This window comes from Pseudophryne corroboree, chromosome 11, assembly GCF_028390025.1.
Source record: "Pseudophryne corroboree isolate aPseCor3 chromosome 11, aPseCor3.hap2, whole genome shotgun sequence".
Taxonomy (NCBI): Eukaryota; Metazoa; Chordata; class Amphibia; order Anura; family Myobatrachidae; genus Pseudophryne; species Pseudophryne corroboree.
The window spans coordinates 300448494-300469209 of NC_086454.1; the positions used below are offsets into that span (position 1 = coordinate 300448494).

At 45.0% G+C, this 20716-nt stretch overlaps 1 protein-coding gene across 1 annotated transcript in view; it reads right to left on the minus strand.

Annotated features, from left to right (window-relative positions):
* Window positions 1-20716, minus strand: part of PIEZO1 (piezo type mechanosensitive ion channel component 1 (Er blood group)) — a 277074-nt gene that overhangs the window by 16380 nt on the left and 239978 nt on the right. Inside the window, exons 12-19 of the mRNA XM_063944250.1 lie at window positions 11695-11955; window positions 9493-9604; window positions 9227-9405; window positions 8923-9071; window positions 8600-8776; window positions 6449-6540; window positions 2973-3133; window positions 1201-1377 (exon numbers count right to left, since the gene is read on the minus strand). Coding sequence (XP_063800320.1) covers window positions 1201-1377; window positions 2973-3133; window positions 6449-6540; window positions 8600-8776; window positions 8923-9071; window positions 9227-9405; window positions 9493-9604; window positions 11695-11955 — 1308 coding nt within the window. The remainder of the gene's footprint in view (window positions 1-1200; window positions 1378-2972; window positions 3134-6448; window positions 6541-8599; window positions 8777-8922; window positions 9072-9226; window positions 9406-9492; window positions 9605-11694; window positions 11956-20716) is intronic.

Below are 20716 nucleotides of genomic sequence, written 5' to 3' on the forward strand. Positions count from 1 at the left end.
TTAGCGTTAATATTTCACCTTTCACCAACTCAGAGCGGACAGCGTTATCTATTTTCACTGGAGTCCTACTTACCAAGGGCACAAGTATCGGACTATAGACTAATAGATGTAAGAATTCAAATGATGCAAAAGTTGCACATAAATGGAAACCGGGGGAGCCGCTCATTGGCCCTCATTCCGAGTTGATCGGTCGCAAGGCGAATTTAGCAGAGTTACACACGCTAAGCCTACGCCTACTGGGAGTGTATCTTAGCTTCTTAAAATTGCGACCGATGTAATCGCAATATTGCGATTACAAACTACTTTGCAGTTTCTGAGTAACTTCAACCTTACTCTGCCTGTGCGATCAGTTCAGTGCTTGTCGTTCCTGGTTTGACGTCACAAACACACCCAGCGTTCGCTCAGACACTCCCCCATTTCTCCAGCCACTCCTGCGTTTTTTCCGGAAACGGTAGCGTTTTCATCCACACGCCCATAAAACGCCGTGTTTCCGCCCAGTAACACCCATTTCCTGTCAATCACATTACGATCGCCGGAGCGATGAAAAAGCCGTGAGTAAAAATACTATCTTCATTGTTAAATTACTTGGCGCAGTCGCAGTGCGAATATTGCGCATGCGTGCTAAGCGGATTTTCATTGCGATGCGATGAAAAATACCGAGCGAACGACTCGGAATGAGGGCCATTATACAAAGCACAACTGATGCACCGTGTAAAGTTATTGCAAATTCAGGTGCAGCCGCTGTAAACACAGATATACACTGTGATATCCTGGCGTGAATGACCCTCACTGCCGCCTTAAGTTTGTTACTTGCCTAAGGCTTGGGCCACACACAGCGGACAAGCAGGTCCCGCTTGGCCGCAAGGAGACTGCACATGGGCGCCTACACTTGTTCTGCAGTCCCGCCACTGCGGTTGAGCCGGATGACAGGACGGCGGGATTTCAATGTGAACACATACATTGAATGCACAGTGCGGCTGTGCATTGAAATCCTGTGCGTCACTGGCCGGATCCTGTTCTGCGGCATCCACAGAACAGAATCCGTGCGCACATAAAACGCCCCTCCCGGCCAAGCGGGTCTCGTTTAGCAGGACCCGCTTAGCAGCTATGTGCGGCCCTAGCCTAACACTGCATAAACTTCATCATCTAGATGTACGTCATTACATTAATGGTTTTATTGTTCTACTACCTTCAACTCACCTGCGTGCAGTTGACAGAGTAGGTCTGCGGGATGACTATGGTCAGCTGGTACAGCATCTTAATGACAATGATAACCGAGGTCCAGATAGTGCAGAGACAGGAAGCCATGTGGTGAAAGCGGGAAAATGGGACGGCGAACGTCCACAGGATCACAAAGAGGAAATTCATCACAGACACCTAAGGAGAATCAGAGAACAGGAATATGAGGGAGACAGTCGCATTACCAAGAGACCTGCCAATCGCTGTACTCATAGAATAGATGGTGAACAAACACTTAAGGAACCCAAACAGGTCATGTTTTCCAAGCCACCTGCGGATCTTTTAAAATAGGTCAGTTAGTAATGACAACACCTGTAGCGCCAACTAGGAGATCTGGAAAACATGAACAGTTATGGGTCCTCGAGGACACAGGTCCTGATTCTGAGATGGTGACAAATGCTGTCACAGCTGCGATCCAGCTGTGCGAAAATATGCAAATGTCGCAGTCACCGAGATTAGTACTGGGGCGCCCACTAGAGGAGCCTCAGATCCGCCACTTGTGTATGAAGACACAAACAATGAATGCACATCGGCCGATAATCAACCTTTGGAGTAACCCTATGGTTGCGCAGCATGGCAATTGGAAGTAAGACGTCCGAGCCATTTTTACTGCGGATGGGATTACAGTAACTGCGACATGCCACCGGAATGGTCATGACACGTCTGCATTTGAGTGTCCACTCTGTCGCTACCTCCCACAAACACTTTGTCACTTTGCAAATAAATCCTCAGTGTGACTGCCATCACTAGACCATGGCGGCCCACGCGTACAGTGCGGCTTATACACATGCGCAGGGGTAAATAAAATCACTCCCCAGCGTACAACAATGACTCTGCCTCCATCTCTGAATCTTGCTCAGATTGTGGCCTCCTCCGGAACAGGTTATGAAAGAGAAGGAATGCAACTTTAAGCTCCTAACGGTGTTGTAAAGGCTCAGTAATACATTAAAACGATATATGTTATATATGTATATGATAAATCTATATCAGTATTTCAGGCGGAGGTGCTATTAAAAAGCCTCAGGAACTCATGTTAATACAATGCCAAACCTCTGACAAACATGTCCTTGCACTCTAACCTGCGTCTGCGCACTGGGGCTGAAGCAGTAACTGCGCATCCCGACAAAACACGCTGCAATGCAAAGGCTGCAAATACATTTACTGTTTGTGCATGCAGGATAAATACTAGCTGCCTTTGCATGTAGCCCACAAATGTTGACCAGCTTTATTATCACACTGCAATTCACACCTGAGTTTGAACACGGCCCACACATACAATCTCTCTGCACGGGTTACATCTGCCCCACCCACATACTGTCAACTCTCTCTGCACATGTTACACATGCCCCACTGCAGTGCAGAATGGTTATTATGACCTTGCTATATTTGCTTTGCACCAGAATCAGCCTCTATTAGATGTACTTGTATTGTAGTAATATTACTGTACTGTGTTTATTATATGGCAGCTTTGCTATGAATGCACTGACGGTTTAACAAGAATGGCTCTAATCAGCAAGAAAGCATTGGCACATTTAATAGTGGTAAAGTATGAAAAAAATGTTTTAATTTTTTTATAACAAAGGATGATTTTTATTAACATTTAAGTAGTTTTAATCTTAATTGTATCAAGGGGCTCATAAATACAAATAAATAATAAACGGACAGAAAATAAAAGATACCAAGTAATTTTAAGATGCATTGTTTCACGTAATGGCTACTGCAATTCCACTGACCTCCTGAAGGGCCACCCAAACATTATACAGAGCCACTAGTTTCATCACATGCAGCTCCAGGATACGCCACAGGAAAACCTGCAGTCGGTGCAGGAGCTCCGAGAACTTGTAAAAAAGGACGGTGAGACGTTGAGCAACCAAGTCCCACTTGCTGAGAGTAACTGTGATTTAAGAAGAGGATCATTAAGAAACAAAACATCTACTTGCCACCAAGCATGCTCACTGAAGGAATAGCAATTAAAAAGTGTACCGCGCATGATGGCACTGTATCACCAGGATGGGACTAGATGGAGGACAATAGATGGACTGCAAGTGTACTGTGTGATGAAGCTATACTGTGCTTGATGGGACTAGATGGAGGACAATAGATGGACTGCAAGTGTACTGTGTGATGAAGCTATACTGTGCTTGATGGGACTAGAAGGAAGACAATAGATGGACTGCAAGTGTACTGTGTGATGAAGCTATACTGTGCTTGATGGGACTAGATCAGGGGTGGGCAATTATTTCAGCTGGGGGGCCGCTTAACACTTCCAGCGAATATTCGAGGGCCACACACAAAATACTCAAAAAGAGATCCCTTTTTACACATTACGGCAGACAGCGTGCCCTTTTTACACATTACGGCAGACAGCGTCCCCCTTTTTACACATTACGACAGACAGCACCCCCATTTTTATAATTACGGCAGACAGCGCCCCCGTTTTTATACATTACGGCAGACAGCGTCCCCGTTTTTATACATTACGGCAGACAGCGTCCCCGTTTTTATACATTACGGCAGACAGCGCCCCCGTTTTTACACATTACGGCAGACAGCGCCCCCGTTTTTACACATTACGGCAGCAAGCGCCCCCTTTTTACACATTACGGCAGACAGCATCCCCTTTTTACACATTACGGCAGACAGCGCCCCCGTTTTTATACATTACGGCAGACAGCGCCCCCGTTTTTACACATTACGGCAGACAGCGCCCCCGTTTTTACACATTACGGCAGACAGCTCCCACCTTTTTAAAATTACGGCAGACAGCGCCCCCGTTTTTATACATTACGGCAGACAGCGCCCCCGTTTTTATAATTACGGCAGACAGCGCCCCCGTTTTTACACATTACGGCAGACAGGGCCCCCGTTTTTACACATTACGGCAGACAGTCCCTACCCCCCTTTCCCCACCCTCCCCTAAACCTATTTAGCAGTCCTTACCCTCCCCCTCCCCTAAACCCATATAACCGTTTTTAACTCCCCTCCCCTGAACTTATATGGCAGCTTTAGCTTTATCCAGGACAGGGGGTTTACCTATTTGTCAGTGGCAGAAGATCCCCGCTGTCTGATGATCCGCGCTGCTGCCGCCGCTTCTTCTCCCCGCTGGCCGCCATTTCTTCTCCCCGCTGGCCGCCATTTCTTCTCCCCACTGGCCGCTTCTGCACCGAGTCCCCACTGCAGTGCCCGCCCAGCGCCGCCCCTCGTGACGCCCAGCGCATGATAGAGGAAATCCCGGTCAGCTGACCCTGTGACGTGACCGGGATTTCCTCAGCGGCGCCGCGTCTGAGAGCAGTGCAATGACAAGCGGCCTGTCGGGCCTCTTGTCATTGCACTCTGGTGGGGCACAGCGGGCCAGGCAGGATCGGTCCGCGGCCCGCCTGTTGCCCACCCCTAGACTAGATGGAGGACAATAGATGGACTGCAAGTGTACTGTGTGATGAAGCTATACTGTGCTTGATGGGACTAGATGGAGGACAATAGATGGACTGCAAGTGTACTGTGCGATGAAGCTAAACTGTGCTTGATGGGACTAGAAGGAGGACAATAGATGGACTGCAAGTGTACTGTGTGATGAAGCTATACTGTGCTTGATGGGACTAGAAGGAGGACAATAGATGGACTGCAAGTGTACTGTGCGATGAAGCTATACTGTGCTTGATGGGACTAGAAGGAGGACAATAGATGGACTGCAAGTGTACTGTGTGATGAAGCTATACTGTGCTTGATGGGACTAGAAGGAGGACAATAGATGGACTGCAAGTGTACTGTGCGATGAAGCTATACTGTGCTTGATGGGACTAGAAGGAGGACAATAGATGGACTGCAAGTGTACTGTGCGATGAAGCTATACTGTGCTTGATGGGACTAGAAGGAGGACAATAGATGGACTGCAAGTGTACTGTGCGATGAAGCTATACTGTGCTTGATGGGACTAGAAGGAGGACAATAGATGGACTGCAAGTGTACTGTGCGATGAAGCTATACTGTGCTTGATGGGACTAGAAGGAGGACAATAGATGGACTGCAAGTGTACTGTGCGATGAAGCTATACTGTGCTTGATGGGACTAGAAGGAGGACAATAGATGGACTGCAAGTGTACTGTGCGATGAAGCTATACTGTGCTTGATGGGACTAGAAGGAGGACAATAGATGGACTGCAAGTGTACTGTGCGATGAAGCTATACTGTGCTTGATGGGACTAGAAGGAGGACAATAGATGGACTGCAAGTGTACTGTGCGATGAAGCTATACTGTGCTTGATGGGACTAGAAGGAGGACAATAGATGGACTGCAAGTGTACTGTGCGATGAAGCTATACTGTGCTTGATGGGACTAGAAGGAGGACAATAGATGGACTGCAAGTGTACTGTGCGATGAAGCTATACTGTGCTTGATGGGACTAGAAGGAGGACAATAGATGGACTGCAAGTGTACTGTGCGATGAAGCTATACTGTGCTTGATGGGACTAGAAGGAGGACAATAGATGGACTGCAAGTGTACTGTGCGATGAAGCTATACTGTGCTTGATGGGACTAGAAGGAGGACAATAGATGGACTGCAAGTGTACTGTGTGATGAAGCTATACTGTGCTTGATGGGACTAGAAGGAGGACAATAGATGGACTGCAAGTGTACTGTGTGATGAAGCTATACTGTGCTTGATGGGACTAGAAGGAGGACAATAGATGGACTGCAAGTGTACTGTGTGATGAAGCTATACTGTGCTTGATGGGACTAGAAGGAGGACAATAGATGGACTGCAAGTGTACTGTGCGATGAAGCTATACTGTGCTTGATGGGACTAGAAGGAGGACAATAGATGGACTGCAAGTGTACTGTGTGATGAAGCTATACTGTGCTTGATGGGACTAGATGGAGGACAAACATACCATGCAGGATAGAACAAGATAGGGGGCAACTGTACCATGCACACTGAGATTAAATAGATGGCAGCTGTACTGTGTGCTATGAGACACGATGAACGCCAACTATACAGTCCATGATGGGACCAGATGCACTGTAACTGTATAGTGTGCAATGGGGCCAGATGGAGTGCAGCTGTGGGAATAGATGAACTGCAAGTGTACTGTGTGATGAAGCTGTACACGTGCTTGATTAACTAGATAGAAGGCAACTGTACCATGCACACCTGGATTAAATGGATGGCAACTGTACTTATATTTAAAAATACAATTTTAGATTCCTGACCTCCATCTTCAGCACACTCTTCCTCCTCTTCTCCTTCACAGACAGTACCAGAAGTCACTGCTGCTGCCGCCTCCTCCTCCTTTGCCTCACTACTATCAAACATAACAACAAAACTGGATTACTGGTAATAACATTAAAGACGCTGCATTCATACTCAGCTACTATACTCTAGTACATATACTCTAGTGCATTTTTGCACTGTGCATTCACCGAAGCCGAGCAATTTAGAGCCCAGGTTTGGCTGAAGGGGTGTAACTGCGTGTCGCCACTGGGTATTCACACATGTCCGCGACACCAATAGAGTGGGAATAGAACCTGTGGCAAGTGCAGCAAGCCACCGAGCCCGCAAAGGGCTTCGTTGCGCTCGCCTCCCCCCACCTCCCCGCCCCGCCGGGATCCCACGCGCCGGTAACCCGTACCCAACCCAAACAAAATAACCCACCCAAATCTAACTCTCTCTGCACGTTATATCTGCCCCACCTGCAGCGCACATGGTTTTGCCAATTAGAGAACGATTTTGCTTCTGCGATCAGGTCTGAATCAGGCCCGCAGGCAGCGCGGTCACATAGATCTGTACAACCCTGGATACGGGCGAAGTTCTGTATTTTTCTCTGTGCGCGCAATATTGGTGAGAGTGTGGCAGACTTACTTCCAACTAAACATTAGCCCCTTTGGCTGAATTATCATATATTGTTACTTTGCAGGATGGGTGGCTGCTGCTGATATATACCATCATGATGATGTACAGGCTGTCCATGTGTGAAGGAGAATTACATTAATAATGGGCTGCTTCAAATGTGTGTGCTGTAGCTACAGCCGCTGTGCACAGTGGTTGTGTTAAAATATGCAGAGGCCGCAGGCGGCGTCTTGTGTAAATAGGCGGCTCCTGCGATTCCCTACTGCAACCAAGGATGCAGTATCAGATCCTCTACATGAACAACGGTCATCTGCGCAACCACCAAGTTACTCTGGATTTCCAGTGAAGTCACGGTGTTGGAGCACCCAAGGATGAAGCCACAGACTGCGGCATGCACAGAAAATGGGACCATCATGCCCCTGTTTTCTTGAATGCTCATCGTTGGCGCCCCCCTAAAGCCAAACGGCATGTCAGTCATGCTGCGGCAAGGGGCACTGCGGGAGACATCCCAGCCCCAGATCTGCACATGCCCAATGAGGCTCCTACACGGGATGCAGTCAGTTTACCTCCAATCAAAATCCCGACGTTCAAAATCCCAACAACAATTGACCGATGGTCAAAATCCCGACAAGGTCAAAATCCCGACATGAACAAAATACCGACATTTAAAATACCGACAAGGTCAAAATACCGACATGTAAAATGCCGACAGGTCAAAATACCGACCTGAGTTTTTCATGATTTTTTTCATTGAAACCGACTTGTTCATACATTACCATCCCAGTGGACCTGGAGGGGGAATATAATAGTGTGCCGAGCGCAGCGAGGCACCGTGCCCGAAGCGAGGGGACGCGGTACACTTTATATGGTGTCCATGTTGACTTATGTCGACATACACACAAAAAACCCAACAAAAACTGCATGTCGGTATTTTGACCTGTCGACATTTTACATGTCGGTATTTTGACCTTGTCTATATTTTAAATGTTGATTTTGACCATCGGTCAATTGGTGTCGGGATTTTGAACGTCGGGATTTTGATTGGAGGTATTTCATACCGATCCCTCCTACACATGTGCAAATCTTAAAACATTGGAGGTGTGCGCTAACAGAGAATGAATATGAATCAGCCCCTAAATCACGTAAGCGTGGCACAACTAATAAAAGGAAATATCTGCAACCAAACTGCTTATGTTTGGAGTTATTGTACAGAAACGTTTGATATTGTAGGAGCCTAAAGTGTTTCCAAATAGATAAAGAGCTACAACAGGAAATCCAAAAAAACATTATCCCTGTAGTCTAAGGAGGTGTCTGGGCACGTAGTGTTACTTTTATACCAAAGCTTATCTGATAGCAAGTCTGGAATCTTACAATAGTAGAGATACAGTAAAAAAACCTTTGGACAACATGTACCAGTTTATACTAACTCACACGACAGACAGACCTGAAAGTATGTACTATAATCCTACCCTGCATCCGGCCCTGCATCCTGCCCAGTAATGGTCACTACTGACCTGTCCTTGTACGGGGTACAGCCAAGAGATGATGCTCGTGCCAGGTCCGTGATGTGCATGAAGGGTCGGTGGAAGTAATGGAGCTGAAGGATACATGCCAGGAGGAAGAAGCCTGGTATCAGGATACTGGTGAATAGCTCGGACACGCTAAACTGTTCAAGCCCTATGGCACCCAACCTAGAGGAGATGGAGAAGGGAGAGCAGAAGACTATGGATAAGAGAGGAGAAAGGTTGTCCTAGGACTAAGGTATCCTCTGTGATCACAGAATAGAAGTGTAGTCCAGAAAAGTTTTACTCAAATAACAAGACTGGAGGAAACCTACTGCTCATCTGTGAAGGACGTCAGGTTCCTCCAATACATGGGAAATTCTTCAAACTGGAAGGTGTAGATGGCGATGAGGACCAGCATTGTGTAAGCCACCACCAGCCACCAGAAAAAGTTCAGAAGTTTCCTCCAGAGGGCATAATACACCTAAAAACAAGAAAATAGAAATAGTTCTAATCTCTTCCACGTATTCACAAGGTGGCCACCATATAAAATACTATTTCACAGATGAAGACATTCGGCCACACATGGAGTGAACGAGCCACTCTTGTACCCTCCGTGACCCCAGTCTATAAACTCACCTGGAAGATGATCAGGCAGAGAAGAAAGAGGAACATATAGACAATTTTGTACATGACGAGCTGCCCAGCAAAGCTGACGACTATGAACATGCCTCCACAGACATATATCCAGTATTTGGCATAGAAACTCATCACATGATCCCCAAAACGTTTCAGCAGATTCTTCTCAGCGGGCTGACCTGTGACAACAAATACAAATATTCTGCGGGTTTAGCCAAGCTATAGATCACAGCGACTTTTGCCACAGAGGTCTGCACTTAACTCACCAGACTCCGGCACAGTGACCTCCTCTAGAGCGGCTGTCACCTTCTTTCGTTTAAGTAGCTGCTCGGTGACAAACTGATGGAGCAGGAGCCAGAACGTCAGGGTGTATAGAAGCTAAGAGGGGGAGAAGGATGGAAGACACCTCAATCTTCTGTAGCATGGGATACTACAGACAGGATTATGCACAATATAGATCTTACTCCCTCTACGCTACAGTTATACTTACACATTATAGACTACATAAAAATTATCAAAGATGTGTATTTACATATAAGGGCCTAATCAGCAATCATTCATCCCTGCCCTTCTCTTTGGATTTATTTGTCACATGAGAAGCCATGTGTGAAAATGCACCTCAAAATTCAGTACAACCTTTAGCAGCAACAGCAAGAGTAATGATCCTCTCCTCCTCCTTAAAACGCTGCTTCAGATCATTGACATATTTCAGGGCAATTCTCAATGCCCAGTTCTTATGGTCTCTGCAGCATCTCAAAAGGAAAGAGCTCTACAGTTCAGAAATTTAAATATCATGACCATTTACTTTTCAGCCATCCTGCTGTGGATTTGCTGGTGTGATTATAGTTAATAGAAACAATAGTTCACAGTTGACTCAATGATTACAAGGCTATCCAAGTCATCATCGTCCCAACCATTATTCCTGACTATTGGTAGTAGGTTCTTGTAGTGATCACGTTGCTGTGTTTGGGATATGAAAAACATGGCATTGTACGTTAAGTTAAAGAAAGTCCACTTTGGTCTGGTCTGTCTTGTGGTTTTCATTGGAGAACAGGAGTTCTCTTCTGGCTACCCTTCCAGAAAACCCACATGTACTCCATTCTTCGCTGATGCTACAGTCATGAACATGGTCATCATGGTCACTATGCTGACAGAGGCCTGGAGACCCCTGGAGGCAATGGTTAGTCTTGTGTGATTTGTTGGAGCATCACATGGACTAATCATTTACCAAATTAGTTGGAATGCTCTGGTGGGATTGGCAATGGTCAATGAAGTTCTCCATTTGTAACTAATCTTTCTCACTGTATAATGATCATGGCCTTCAGCTGGTTTGGAAATGGCCTTGTTATTGTTATCCTTTAGTACATTGAGTGGATCATAATACAAAGAGAAAACGTAACAACATGAAACGGGTGAAGGTAGGTAGCCCTGCCCAAATACTCTTACAGTCTAACCCTCTTCCAGATCGATGAGGAGAAATAATTTTCACACATGGTTTCAGCTTGATTTTGTTGAATGAGTAATGTGTTATTTGACACATGTGATTACACGTTTAGGTGATGGCAGATGATTGTTCATTATGTCCTGATATGTAAATATTGGGCACATCTTTTCATATTTAGTATATTTAGAGCTCTTCTGCTCCTATAGGCAACACATTTTACTAGTTGTCCCCCACTGTACCACTGAAATCTATGGCGAATACACCTGTTGCCTAAACAAAATGGAGGCAGCCATGTGGGAGGCGGGACCAGTATCTGAGAATGTGATGTCAATGGAATGCAGCACATGGATAGGCCGCATTCTCAGAAGCATTGGTCCAGATTACAATATGGTGCCCCCCACTATGCATCCGTTAAGAGTGCACCGGATATGTGCAGGCACTCCGATTACTACATGCACATACAGAGATCAACATGTCTTCCTCGGCAGAATAAATCTTAAAATGGAAACAATTGCTCATCTTACCCGACGCACATACTATGCCTTTCCGCAGGTGCGTCTTAGTTCACGGAGTTGCGACTAGGTACACCACCCATTCATTCTTATGGCGATGCGCGTGCTTACATGCATCATGGTTGCGGGCATACCAGTCGCGCCTCGATGGTCTCGGATAACACGCTTGACAGGTAGATGAGCGTTACTACATCTGTACACATCCCCACATTTACCACTATAAATAAAAGACTTTGGGTAAGATGTAATGGTCTGCGAGAAGCAGGCTGTGTGGGACTTCGTGCAAGTCTGCTCAGATTTTTTAAAGCGGCAATCACTTACACGGCAAAACCAACCTGGTTTTGCCATGTAAATGATTGGAGCTTTAAAAATCTAGGCACACTCGCACGAAGTTGGGCAAAGCCTGCTTCTCGCAGACCATTACATTTCACCCTTCATGCAGGCAGCGTAACTGCATAGAGAACAGTGTTGTGGTGCTGAAGTTTCATGGGTAAGAAGAAGAAGCTAGTTACCATCGCCCCTAGGTTGAGGCAGGGGTATGGCGCTCTGGCAAGGCCCAGCTGGGACAGTCTCATAAAGCCGAGTTGTGTGGGAAGCTCCTTCTCTAGGTCCATACTCCAGACATACTGCAAACTGCAGAGCGTTACTGCGTAGAGAAGGATGAAAGGAGAGCACAGCATGGCGAATTGGCGTCTGTTCCGCACCATCCAGATCAGACAGGCCCAGAGCAGCAGAACGAAGGTCAGCCAGCTGTGATATGTGATGCTCCACACCTGTGGGGATACAAAGTATAAAGAAAATGTATCTGCTTGATGAACATACCTTGCTGTGGCCACCACTAGATCATGGAAAAGGTCACGTGTGGTGATATTGCTTCTACCTGGGATTTTACCCAGTTACAGCCAACTATGGATAATTTACAGGTAGTACATGTAGATAATTTGGTGGCCGCCTAAAATTCAATTGTAGGTATAATTTCGTCTTAAGCCGATTACCAACATGCTGCACCTAGAGGTTAAAGGTTACGGATAGCACTTGTTAAAAAGAACAAACCATAAAGTGCTAGCGGACACAGATTGCCCACAACGGTTACGGTAAATTACCCCGGCTGACCTTCATGCAGGCTCCCCACCTTTACAAGGAGCAGAGGAATAACCTAATACACAAGTACTACTGTATATCCCAACTCATGATAAACTATGACTGCTCCCACTTGGCCTGATCATTTACATATAATCCTGGGCGATGCACCAAGACGAAAACACTTCACAGGCTCTCTCTCTCTCTCTCTCTAAGCTTTGATAAATCTCCCCCTTATTCATTTGCAGTCTTTAGATCAGACTTAAAAGATAACGTTCACATCATAAACAGAGCAAACATTGGGGGTAATTCCAAGTTGATCGCAGCAGGAAATTTTTTAGCAGTTGGGCAAAACCATGTGCACTGCAGGGGAGGCAGATATAACATGTGCAGAGAGAGTTAGATTTGGGTGGGTTATTTTGTTTCTGTGCAGGGTAAATACTGGCTGCTTTATTTGTACACTGCAATTTAGATTGCAGATTGAACTCACCACACCCAAATCTAACTCTCTCTGCACATGTTATATCTGCCTCCCCTGCAGTGCACATGGTTTTGCCCAACTGCTAAAAAAATTCCTGCTGCGATCAACTTGGAATTACCCCCATAAAACACAACAACACTTTCTTTAGAATTCCACTAAGATTTCTGTCTCTTAAGTGATTATCTATATAGGTCAATTTTCCTAGCAAATGAAAAGGCACAGGACAGGGTCTAAGTAGCGGGACATTTCCCAACACTTGGGGGAGTAGCCGCACCGCAAACCGTTACTACAGACGTCTCTCATTCATGGCAGAAGTTATGACAGAACTGTGTGTTTGTGTAAAGTACAGTCATCTCCATCTGCACCACGTACATTCCTCCAGGCTGTCAAGCGCAGAGTGACATCATAACAAAAGCATCCATTCATTGGTCAGCCCTACAGACACGGACGGATTTTCCATAGCAGAAAGTGGAGTTTGGGAAAAAAAAAACCCTGTGTTTCTCCAAGGCAACTGTACACGTGAAGCCCCGTGTCTCGCTGCCTCTACTCCTCTGGGGAACGCTGCCAAAATTTTAAACAAGCAAGCTGGTCCCACCACATCTGCCAGCTGCTGTGCGATGGATGGGAGGGGTGAGGCCGGGAAGCACAAATTAGTGTTGCGCCGCTAAAATGCCCCCCGGTTACGACTGCGAACATGTATTTATAGCACTGTTTAGTTAATATACTTTTTTTATTATCTACTACCACGATGTTCATAAATACAGCTAAGTGGACAATTAAATAACAAATGTAAACAGAACGAAGAATCCACAGAGCACTTCTAGAACTTTATGATAACATTAGAAGATTTATAGAGGTCCTCGAGGGACAACTACTCCATTTTCTATGGATCTAATGAGCCCCGTAAAGTTATTAATACATTAAATAATGTGAGATTGATGGGAATCTGACACCAACATAATTCTTTAGTGCAAACTGAATTTTGGTCATGTGTAAAAGGGACTTTTGTAGTTTTAAAAACACTTAACATTATTATGCTCTAAAAGCTTATGGGATATATCAAACTTTGTTTTGCATTTCATGATACAGGTTGAGTATCCCTTATCCAAAATGCTTGGGACCAGAGGAATTTTGGATATCGGATTTTTCCGTATTTTGGAATAATTGCATACTATAATGAGATATCATGGTGATGGGACCTAAATCTAAGCACAGAATGCATTTATGTTACATATACACCTTATACACCCAGCCTGAAGGTCATTTAATACAATATTATTAATAACTGTGTATTAAACAAAGTTTGTGTACATTGAGCCATCAGAAAACAAAGGTTTCACTATCTCACTCAAAAAAGTCCGTATTTCGGAATATTTGGATATCGGATACTCAACCTGTATTGCCCTTTTAAAGTCCACGGCCAGAACTGGTGCCAAACGGCGGGGGCTTCCATAAGGTGCCAGTTAGTAACTGTTATACATACAGAACATCTTTAAGACAAAGGGCTACAACATGGTGACCCCTCTCGCTGGGCTTGATTCATGTTAGGGATGTCCATCGACCATCGATGATTCAAAATCATCGATGGTTTATGACCGATGTTGAATACTTTAGCCATCGTTGGAGGAGATCCACATGGTTACCGGTCATCGATGGTAAAGACCAACCAGTTGTAAGCCCCCCCCCCACCCCCCACCCCATTTACAATGTGTCTGGAAACAGCGCATAGCTCCATCTCCTAACATCCGTGAAGTCCAACCCCAGTCACTTATTGGCACACAGTCAACCTCATAGTAAAGCAGGAAAAACTTTGATGGATCCCTAGCGGATAGTTTTATACCATCAATGGTTACAATCAATGGTACCATCGATGTCAAACCATCGATGGATAACCCACCGATGGGCAACCCTAATTCATGTTTGTAAGCAAAGCAACAAAGCAAGCTACTGGGGAAAACCATGCTGGACTCCAGGAGGGGCAGATGTAACATGTGCAGAGAGAGTTAGATTTAGGTGGTGTGTGTTCAAACTGGAATCTATATTGCAGTGTAAAAATAAAGCTAACACTTGTGAGCTACATGCAAAAGCAGCCAGTATTTACCCTGCACAGAAAAAATATCAATGTATTTGCTCCCACTGCATGGTAACATGGTTTGTTCCAGATACAAAGTTACTTTGCTTTTTTTGCTTTACTTACAAACATGAATCAGGCCCCCTGTCTGGTACACCAGCAATAATATCTTAGGCACTATATAAAACTCATTATTGGTGTGCGATAATGATCATGTGACGCTAATTTGATATGATCATGAAACTGTGAAAGCTGGCAGACGTCCTGTAATTCGACAAGGTCACACACAACTGGGCATGCTCCGCCAGTACAGGAGCTCGTTCACTCTTATTAGTGCTCATGAATATTTATATCTTAGCACAAGATTGCTAAATTAACGCGAATGTGTAAAAAGATCAAATATAGAACAAGCTACACGGCTGTAACCAGCTCTAAATATAACCATCTACCAATAGAGATGCAACAAAAATAAACCAAGGCTTAACCGCCTGCAATAATCAGAACTGCGGGCAGTGTTTCTGATGGAACTTAAACAGTTCAACTTAAATAAAACCCACAAGTTACTATGCGATTGTGAATTATTGGTGTTGAGGTAAATGCCTGTAGTGTCAGCATGTGCCAGTTAGAAGCAAAAAGCAGACCTAGTGAAATAAATATTTAACAGTACACAATGTTAAATCTCCATCAATAAATTAAAGACATATAATACACAAAGGTGATTAAAGAGTCTGTAACGTCTCCAGGAGAGTACACATCTGTATAAACTATGCCAAGTGACTTATTATTTATTATTACCAGTTATTTTATATAGCGCACGCATATTCCGCAGCGCTTTACAGATAATATTTGCCCATTCACATCAGTCCCTGCTCCAGTGGAGCTTACAATCTATATTCCCTATCACATGTACACACAGACATATTCACGCTAGGGTTAATTTTTGCTGGGAGCTAATTAACCTACCAGTATATTTTTGGATTGTGGGAGGAAACCGGAGTACTCGGAGGAAACCCACGCAAGTACGGTGAGAATATACAAACTCCACACAGGTAAAGCCATGGTGGGAATCGAACCCATGACCTCAGTGCTGTGAGGCAGTAATGCTAACCATTACACCATCCGTGCTTTAGTATTCACGCAATATCTTTGAATACAAATATAATCTATAAAACAACCAATATGAAAATTAATAAAAATATTATAATAGAGGACAAACTAAAATTCTGTGCCCAGCAATCAACTGCAATTTATTTTTCATTTTTTAATTCACACTTATTCCATTTATCATTCAAAACAAGAGGAGACCTGCACGAAGGGGATTCTATAAGAACATGGCACAGTATGCTGTAAGCTACAGATAAACAGGTTATAGTTGGGCTTTTTCTAGTAAATGTGTGCACATCTCACAATGGAAATACATAGGTCACATAGTGTCCTTTTAGGCGGTGGGCAGCTACGTACAGCTTGTCATTTTCTAGAAGTGTCTGGATTTCTACAGGCAGAGGCAACGCTGTTCTTTCACTAAAATCCTATCTATGTAGTTGTAAATGCAGTCTGAAGAAGCGTTCCAGGACCTCCCACAAATGGGGGTGTGGATCGTTGGGTCAACAGTCATTAGGTCGATCCATATTGGTTGACAGTGACTAGGTCGACACATGAAATAGGTCGACACAGCCATTATATCGACATGGGAAAATGTCGACATGAGTTTAAAAAAACCTATTGTCATTTTCTTTGTTAAGTGACCGGGAACCTTAATTAGTGCAACGTGTCCCCTCGCATGGCTCGCTATTCCCAATCGTAGTCCACGTGGATCGTAAAGTATGAAAAAGTTCCAAAAATGAAAAAAAAAGATTTTACACTTACCGGTAAATCTATTTCTTGTAGTCCGTAGAGGATGCTGTGACTCCGTAAGGACCATGGGGAATAGACGGGCTCCGCAGGAGGCACGGGCACTTTAAGAAAGACTTTGGACTCTGGGTGTGCACTGGCTCCTCCCTCTATGCCCCTCCTCCAGACCCCAGTTAGAGAAACTGCCCAGAGGAGATGGACAGTACGAGGAAAGGATTTTTGGGAATCCCAGGGCAAGATTCATACCAGCCACACAAATCACACCGTATAACTTGTGATAACTACCCAGTTAATAGTATGAACAAACAACATAGTCTCGGTCTAAACCGATGAAACTATAACATAACCCTTATGTAAGCAATAACTATATACAAGTCTTGCAGAAGAAGTCCGCACTTGGGACGGGCGCCCAGCATCCTCTACGGACTACGAGAAATAGATTTACCGGTAAGTGTAAAATCTTATTTTCTCTAACGTCCTAGAGGATGCTGGGACTCCGTAAGGACCATGGGGATTATACCAAAGCTCCCAAACGGGCGGGAGAGTGCGGATGACTCTGCAGCACCGCTTGAGCAAACAGGAGGTCCTCCTCAGCCAGGGTATCAAATTTAAAGAACTTTTCAAAAGTTTTTGACCCCGACCAAGTAGCTGCTCGGCACAACTGTAATGCCGAGACCCCTCGGGCAGCCGCCCAAGACGAGCCCACCTTCCTAGTGGAATGGGCCTTAACAGATTTAGGCAATGGCAATCCTGCCGTAGAATGTGCCTGCTGAATCGTATTACAGATCCAGCGAGCAATAGTCTGCTTTGAAGCAGGCGCGCCAACTTTGTTGGCTGCATACAGAACAAACAGCGCTTCAGTTTTCCTAACCCTCGCTGTTCTGGCCACATAAATCTCCAAAGCCCTGACCACATCAAGGGACTCGGAATCCTCCAAGTCCCGTGTAGCCACAGGCACGACAATAGGTTGATTCATATGAAAAGAAGAGACCACTTTAGGCAGAAATTGAGGACTCGTCCTCAATTCTGCCCTATCCACGTGGAAAACCAGATAGGGGCTTTTATGTGACAAAGCCGCTAATTACGAAACACGCCTCGCAGAAGCCAAGGCCAACAACATGACCACTTTCCAAGTGAGATATTTCAACTCCACTGTTGTGAGTGGTTCAAACCAAGGTGACTTGAGGAAACTTTATACCACATTAAGATCCCACGGCGCCACCGGAGGTACAAAAGGAGGCTGAATATGCAGCACCCCCTTCACGAATGTCTGTACTTCAGGAAGAGAAGCCAATTCCTTTTGAAAGAAAATGGATAAGGCCGAAATTTGGACCTTTATGGACCCTAATTTTAGGCCCAAAGTCACTCCTGTTTGCAGGAAGTGAAGCAGACGACCCAAATGGAACTCCTCCGTAGGAGCAGTCCTGGCCTCACACCAAGAAACATATTTTCGCCATATACGGTGATAATGTTTCAATGTCACGTCCTTCCTAGCCTTGATCAGGGTAGGAATGACCTCCTCCGGAATACCTTTTTTCGCTAGGATCCGGCGTTCAACCGCCATGCCGTCAAACGCAGCCGCGGTAAGTCTTGGAACAGACAGGGCCCCTGCTGCAGCAGGTCCTGTCTTAGAGGAAGAGGCCACGGATCTTCTGTGAGCAACTCTTGCAGATCCGGATACCAAGTCCTTCGTGGCCAATCTGGAACAATGAGGATTGTTCTTACTCTTCTTAGTCTTATTATTCTCAACACCTTGAGTATGAGAGGTAGAGGAGGGAACACATAGACCGATCTGAACACCCAAAGTGTCACTAGAGCGTCCACCGCTACTGCCTGAGGGTCTCTTGACCTGGCGCAATACCGCTTTAGCTTTTTGTTGAGACGGGACGCCATCATGTCTATCTGAGGCAGTCCCCACCGACCCACGATCTGTGCGAAGACTTCTTGATGAAGTCCCCACTCTCCCGGATGCAGGTCGTGCCTGCTGAGGAAGTCCGCTTCCCAGTTGTCCACCCCTGGGATGAATACAGCTGATAGGATGCTTACATGGCCTTCCGCCCAGCGAAGAATCCTGGTCGCTTTGCCATGGCCGCTCTGCTACTTGTGCCACCTTGGCGGTTTACATGAGCCACTGCCGTGACATTGTCTGACTGAATCAGGACCGGTTTGTCCCGAAGCAATGCCTCCGCCTGGCGTAGGGCGTTGTATATGGCCCTCAACTCCAGGACGTTGATGTGGAGACAAGTCTCTAGATTCGCAAATAGGAGAAAATAGTCAAGCAAGTGCTTTTGGCGCAAAAGCTGCCTGTACACTTCTAATGTCAAAAATAAATGTCACCACATTTATAAAACACAAGTATATACATAAAAAGTAGACAATAGAATGTGTCCTGGGCGCTAACAAGGTGACTAAAGCAAAGAATAATGTATACAATACGTTCCTTTGAAAGGAGGGTGATCTCGAAGTTGATTCACTCAATGGAAAAGAGTTGTGATTTCATCTAGTAACAACATTTCGTAGTTATCGGTACATGTAGGAAAAAACAATAACATACAATGTGTGATATTGTTTTAAAGTTCAATATTTGCAAGAGATGTAGAAGAACGGTGTAATTGGTATCTTTTGTAGATAATAAAGATCTTATGTTGTCTTGCGTACCCCACTCACACTAGAATAAGTGTAGATGTATCCATAAAGGTATCTTTTAAATGGTGGTAGGCACAACTGTCAGGTCTGATATATATTTCCTGTGAGTTCGGTACGCCTGGGGGTATTAATACATTTCGGGTACACTGTAATGTAAAGAATATCTCCACGGGCACATTACCATCTAAATTCTGTGGCGTTAGTGGGGTACATGAGATATTGGCTATCCACTGTTATTCACCAAGGTATTGGTGCCTTTTAATTTATGCACTTGGAATCACGACAAACAATACTACACATTGTCCGCCTTTGTGTTCTTCTTTTTTCTGCATATTTATGAGCTATCGAGTCAAAACCACCAAAGTTTGGACAGAAGTTTAATGATTGGATAAAGATACCTTTATAGGAGTAGACCATCCAGTTCCAGTGTGAGTTGGGGTACGCTTCATCTATACCAAACACAAAGATACCTTTTAAGGAGTGCCCACCATACCTTTTGTGTGAGTCTGGGGTACGCCTGTGTTTGATCAGCCTATTTCAAATTGATGTCTGATAACCTGACAGTTGTGCCTACCACCATTTAAAAGATACCTTTATGGATACATCTACACTTATTCTAGTGTGAGTGGGGTACGCAAGACAACATAAGATCTTTATTATCTACAAAAGATACCAATTACACCGTTCTTCTACATCTCTTGCAAATATTGAACTTTAAAACAATATCACACATTGTATGTTATTGTTTTTTCCTACATGTACCGATAACTACGAAATGTTGTTACTGGATGAAATCACAACTCTTTTCCATTGAGTGAATCAACTTCGAGATCACCCTCCTTTCAAAAGGAACGTATTGTATACATTATTCTTTGCTTTAGTCACCTTGTTAGCACCCAGGACACATTCTATTGTCTACTTTTTATGTATAAGTCTCTAGATTCGACCAGAGACCTTGGAAATTTCTTCCCAGTGTGACTGCTCCCCAACCTCGGAGGCTTGTGTCCGTGGTCACCAGGATCCAGTCCTGAATTCCGAACCTGCGGCCTTCTAGGAGGTGAGCACTGTGCAGCCACCACAGGAGAGATACCTGGCTCTGGGAGACAGGGTGATCCTCTGATGCATTTGTAAATGGGACCCGGACCATTTGTCCAGTAGATCCCATTGAAAGGTCCTCGCATGGAACCTTCCGAAGGGGATGGCCTCGTACGATGCCACCATCTTCCCCAGGACACGGGTGCAGTGATGCACTGAAACCTTTTTTAGCTTTAATAGGTTCCTGACCAGGGCTATGAGCTCCTGAGCCTTTTCCATCGGAAGAAAAACCTTTTTCTGGTCTGTGTCTAGAATCAGACCCAGAAAGGTCAGACGCGTTGTAGGGACTAGCTGGGACTTCGGTATATGG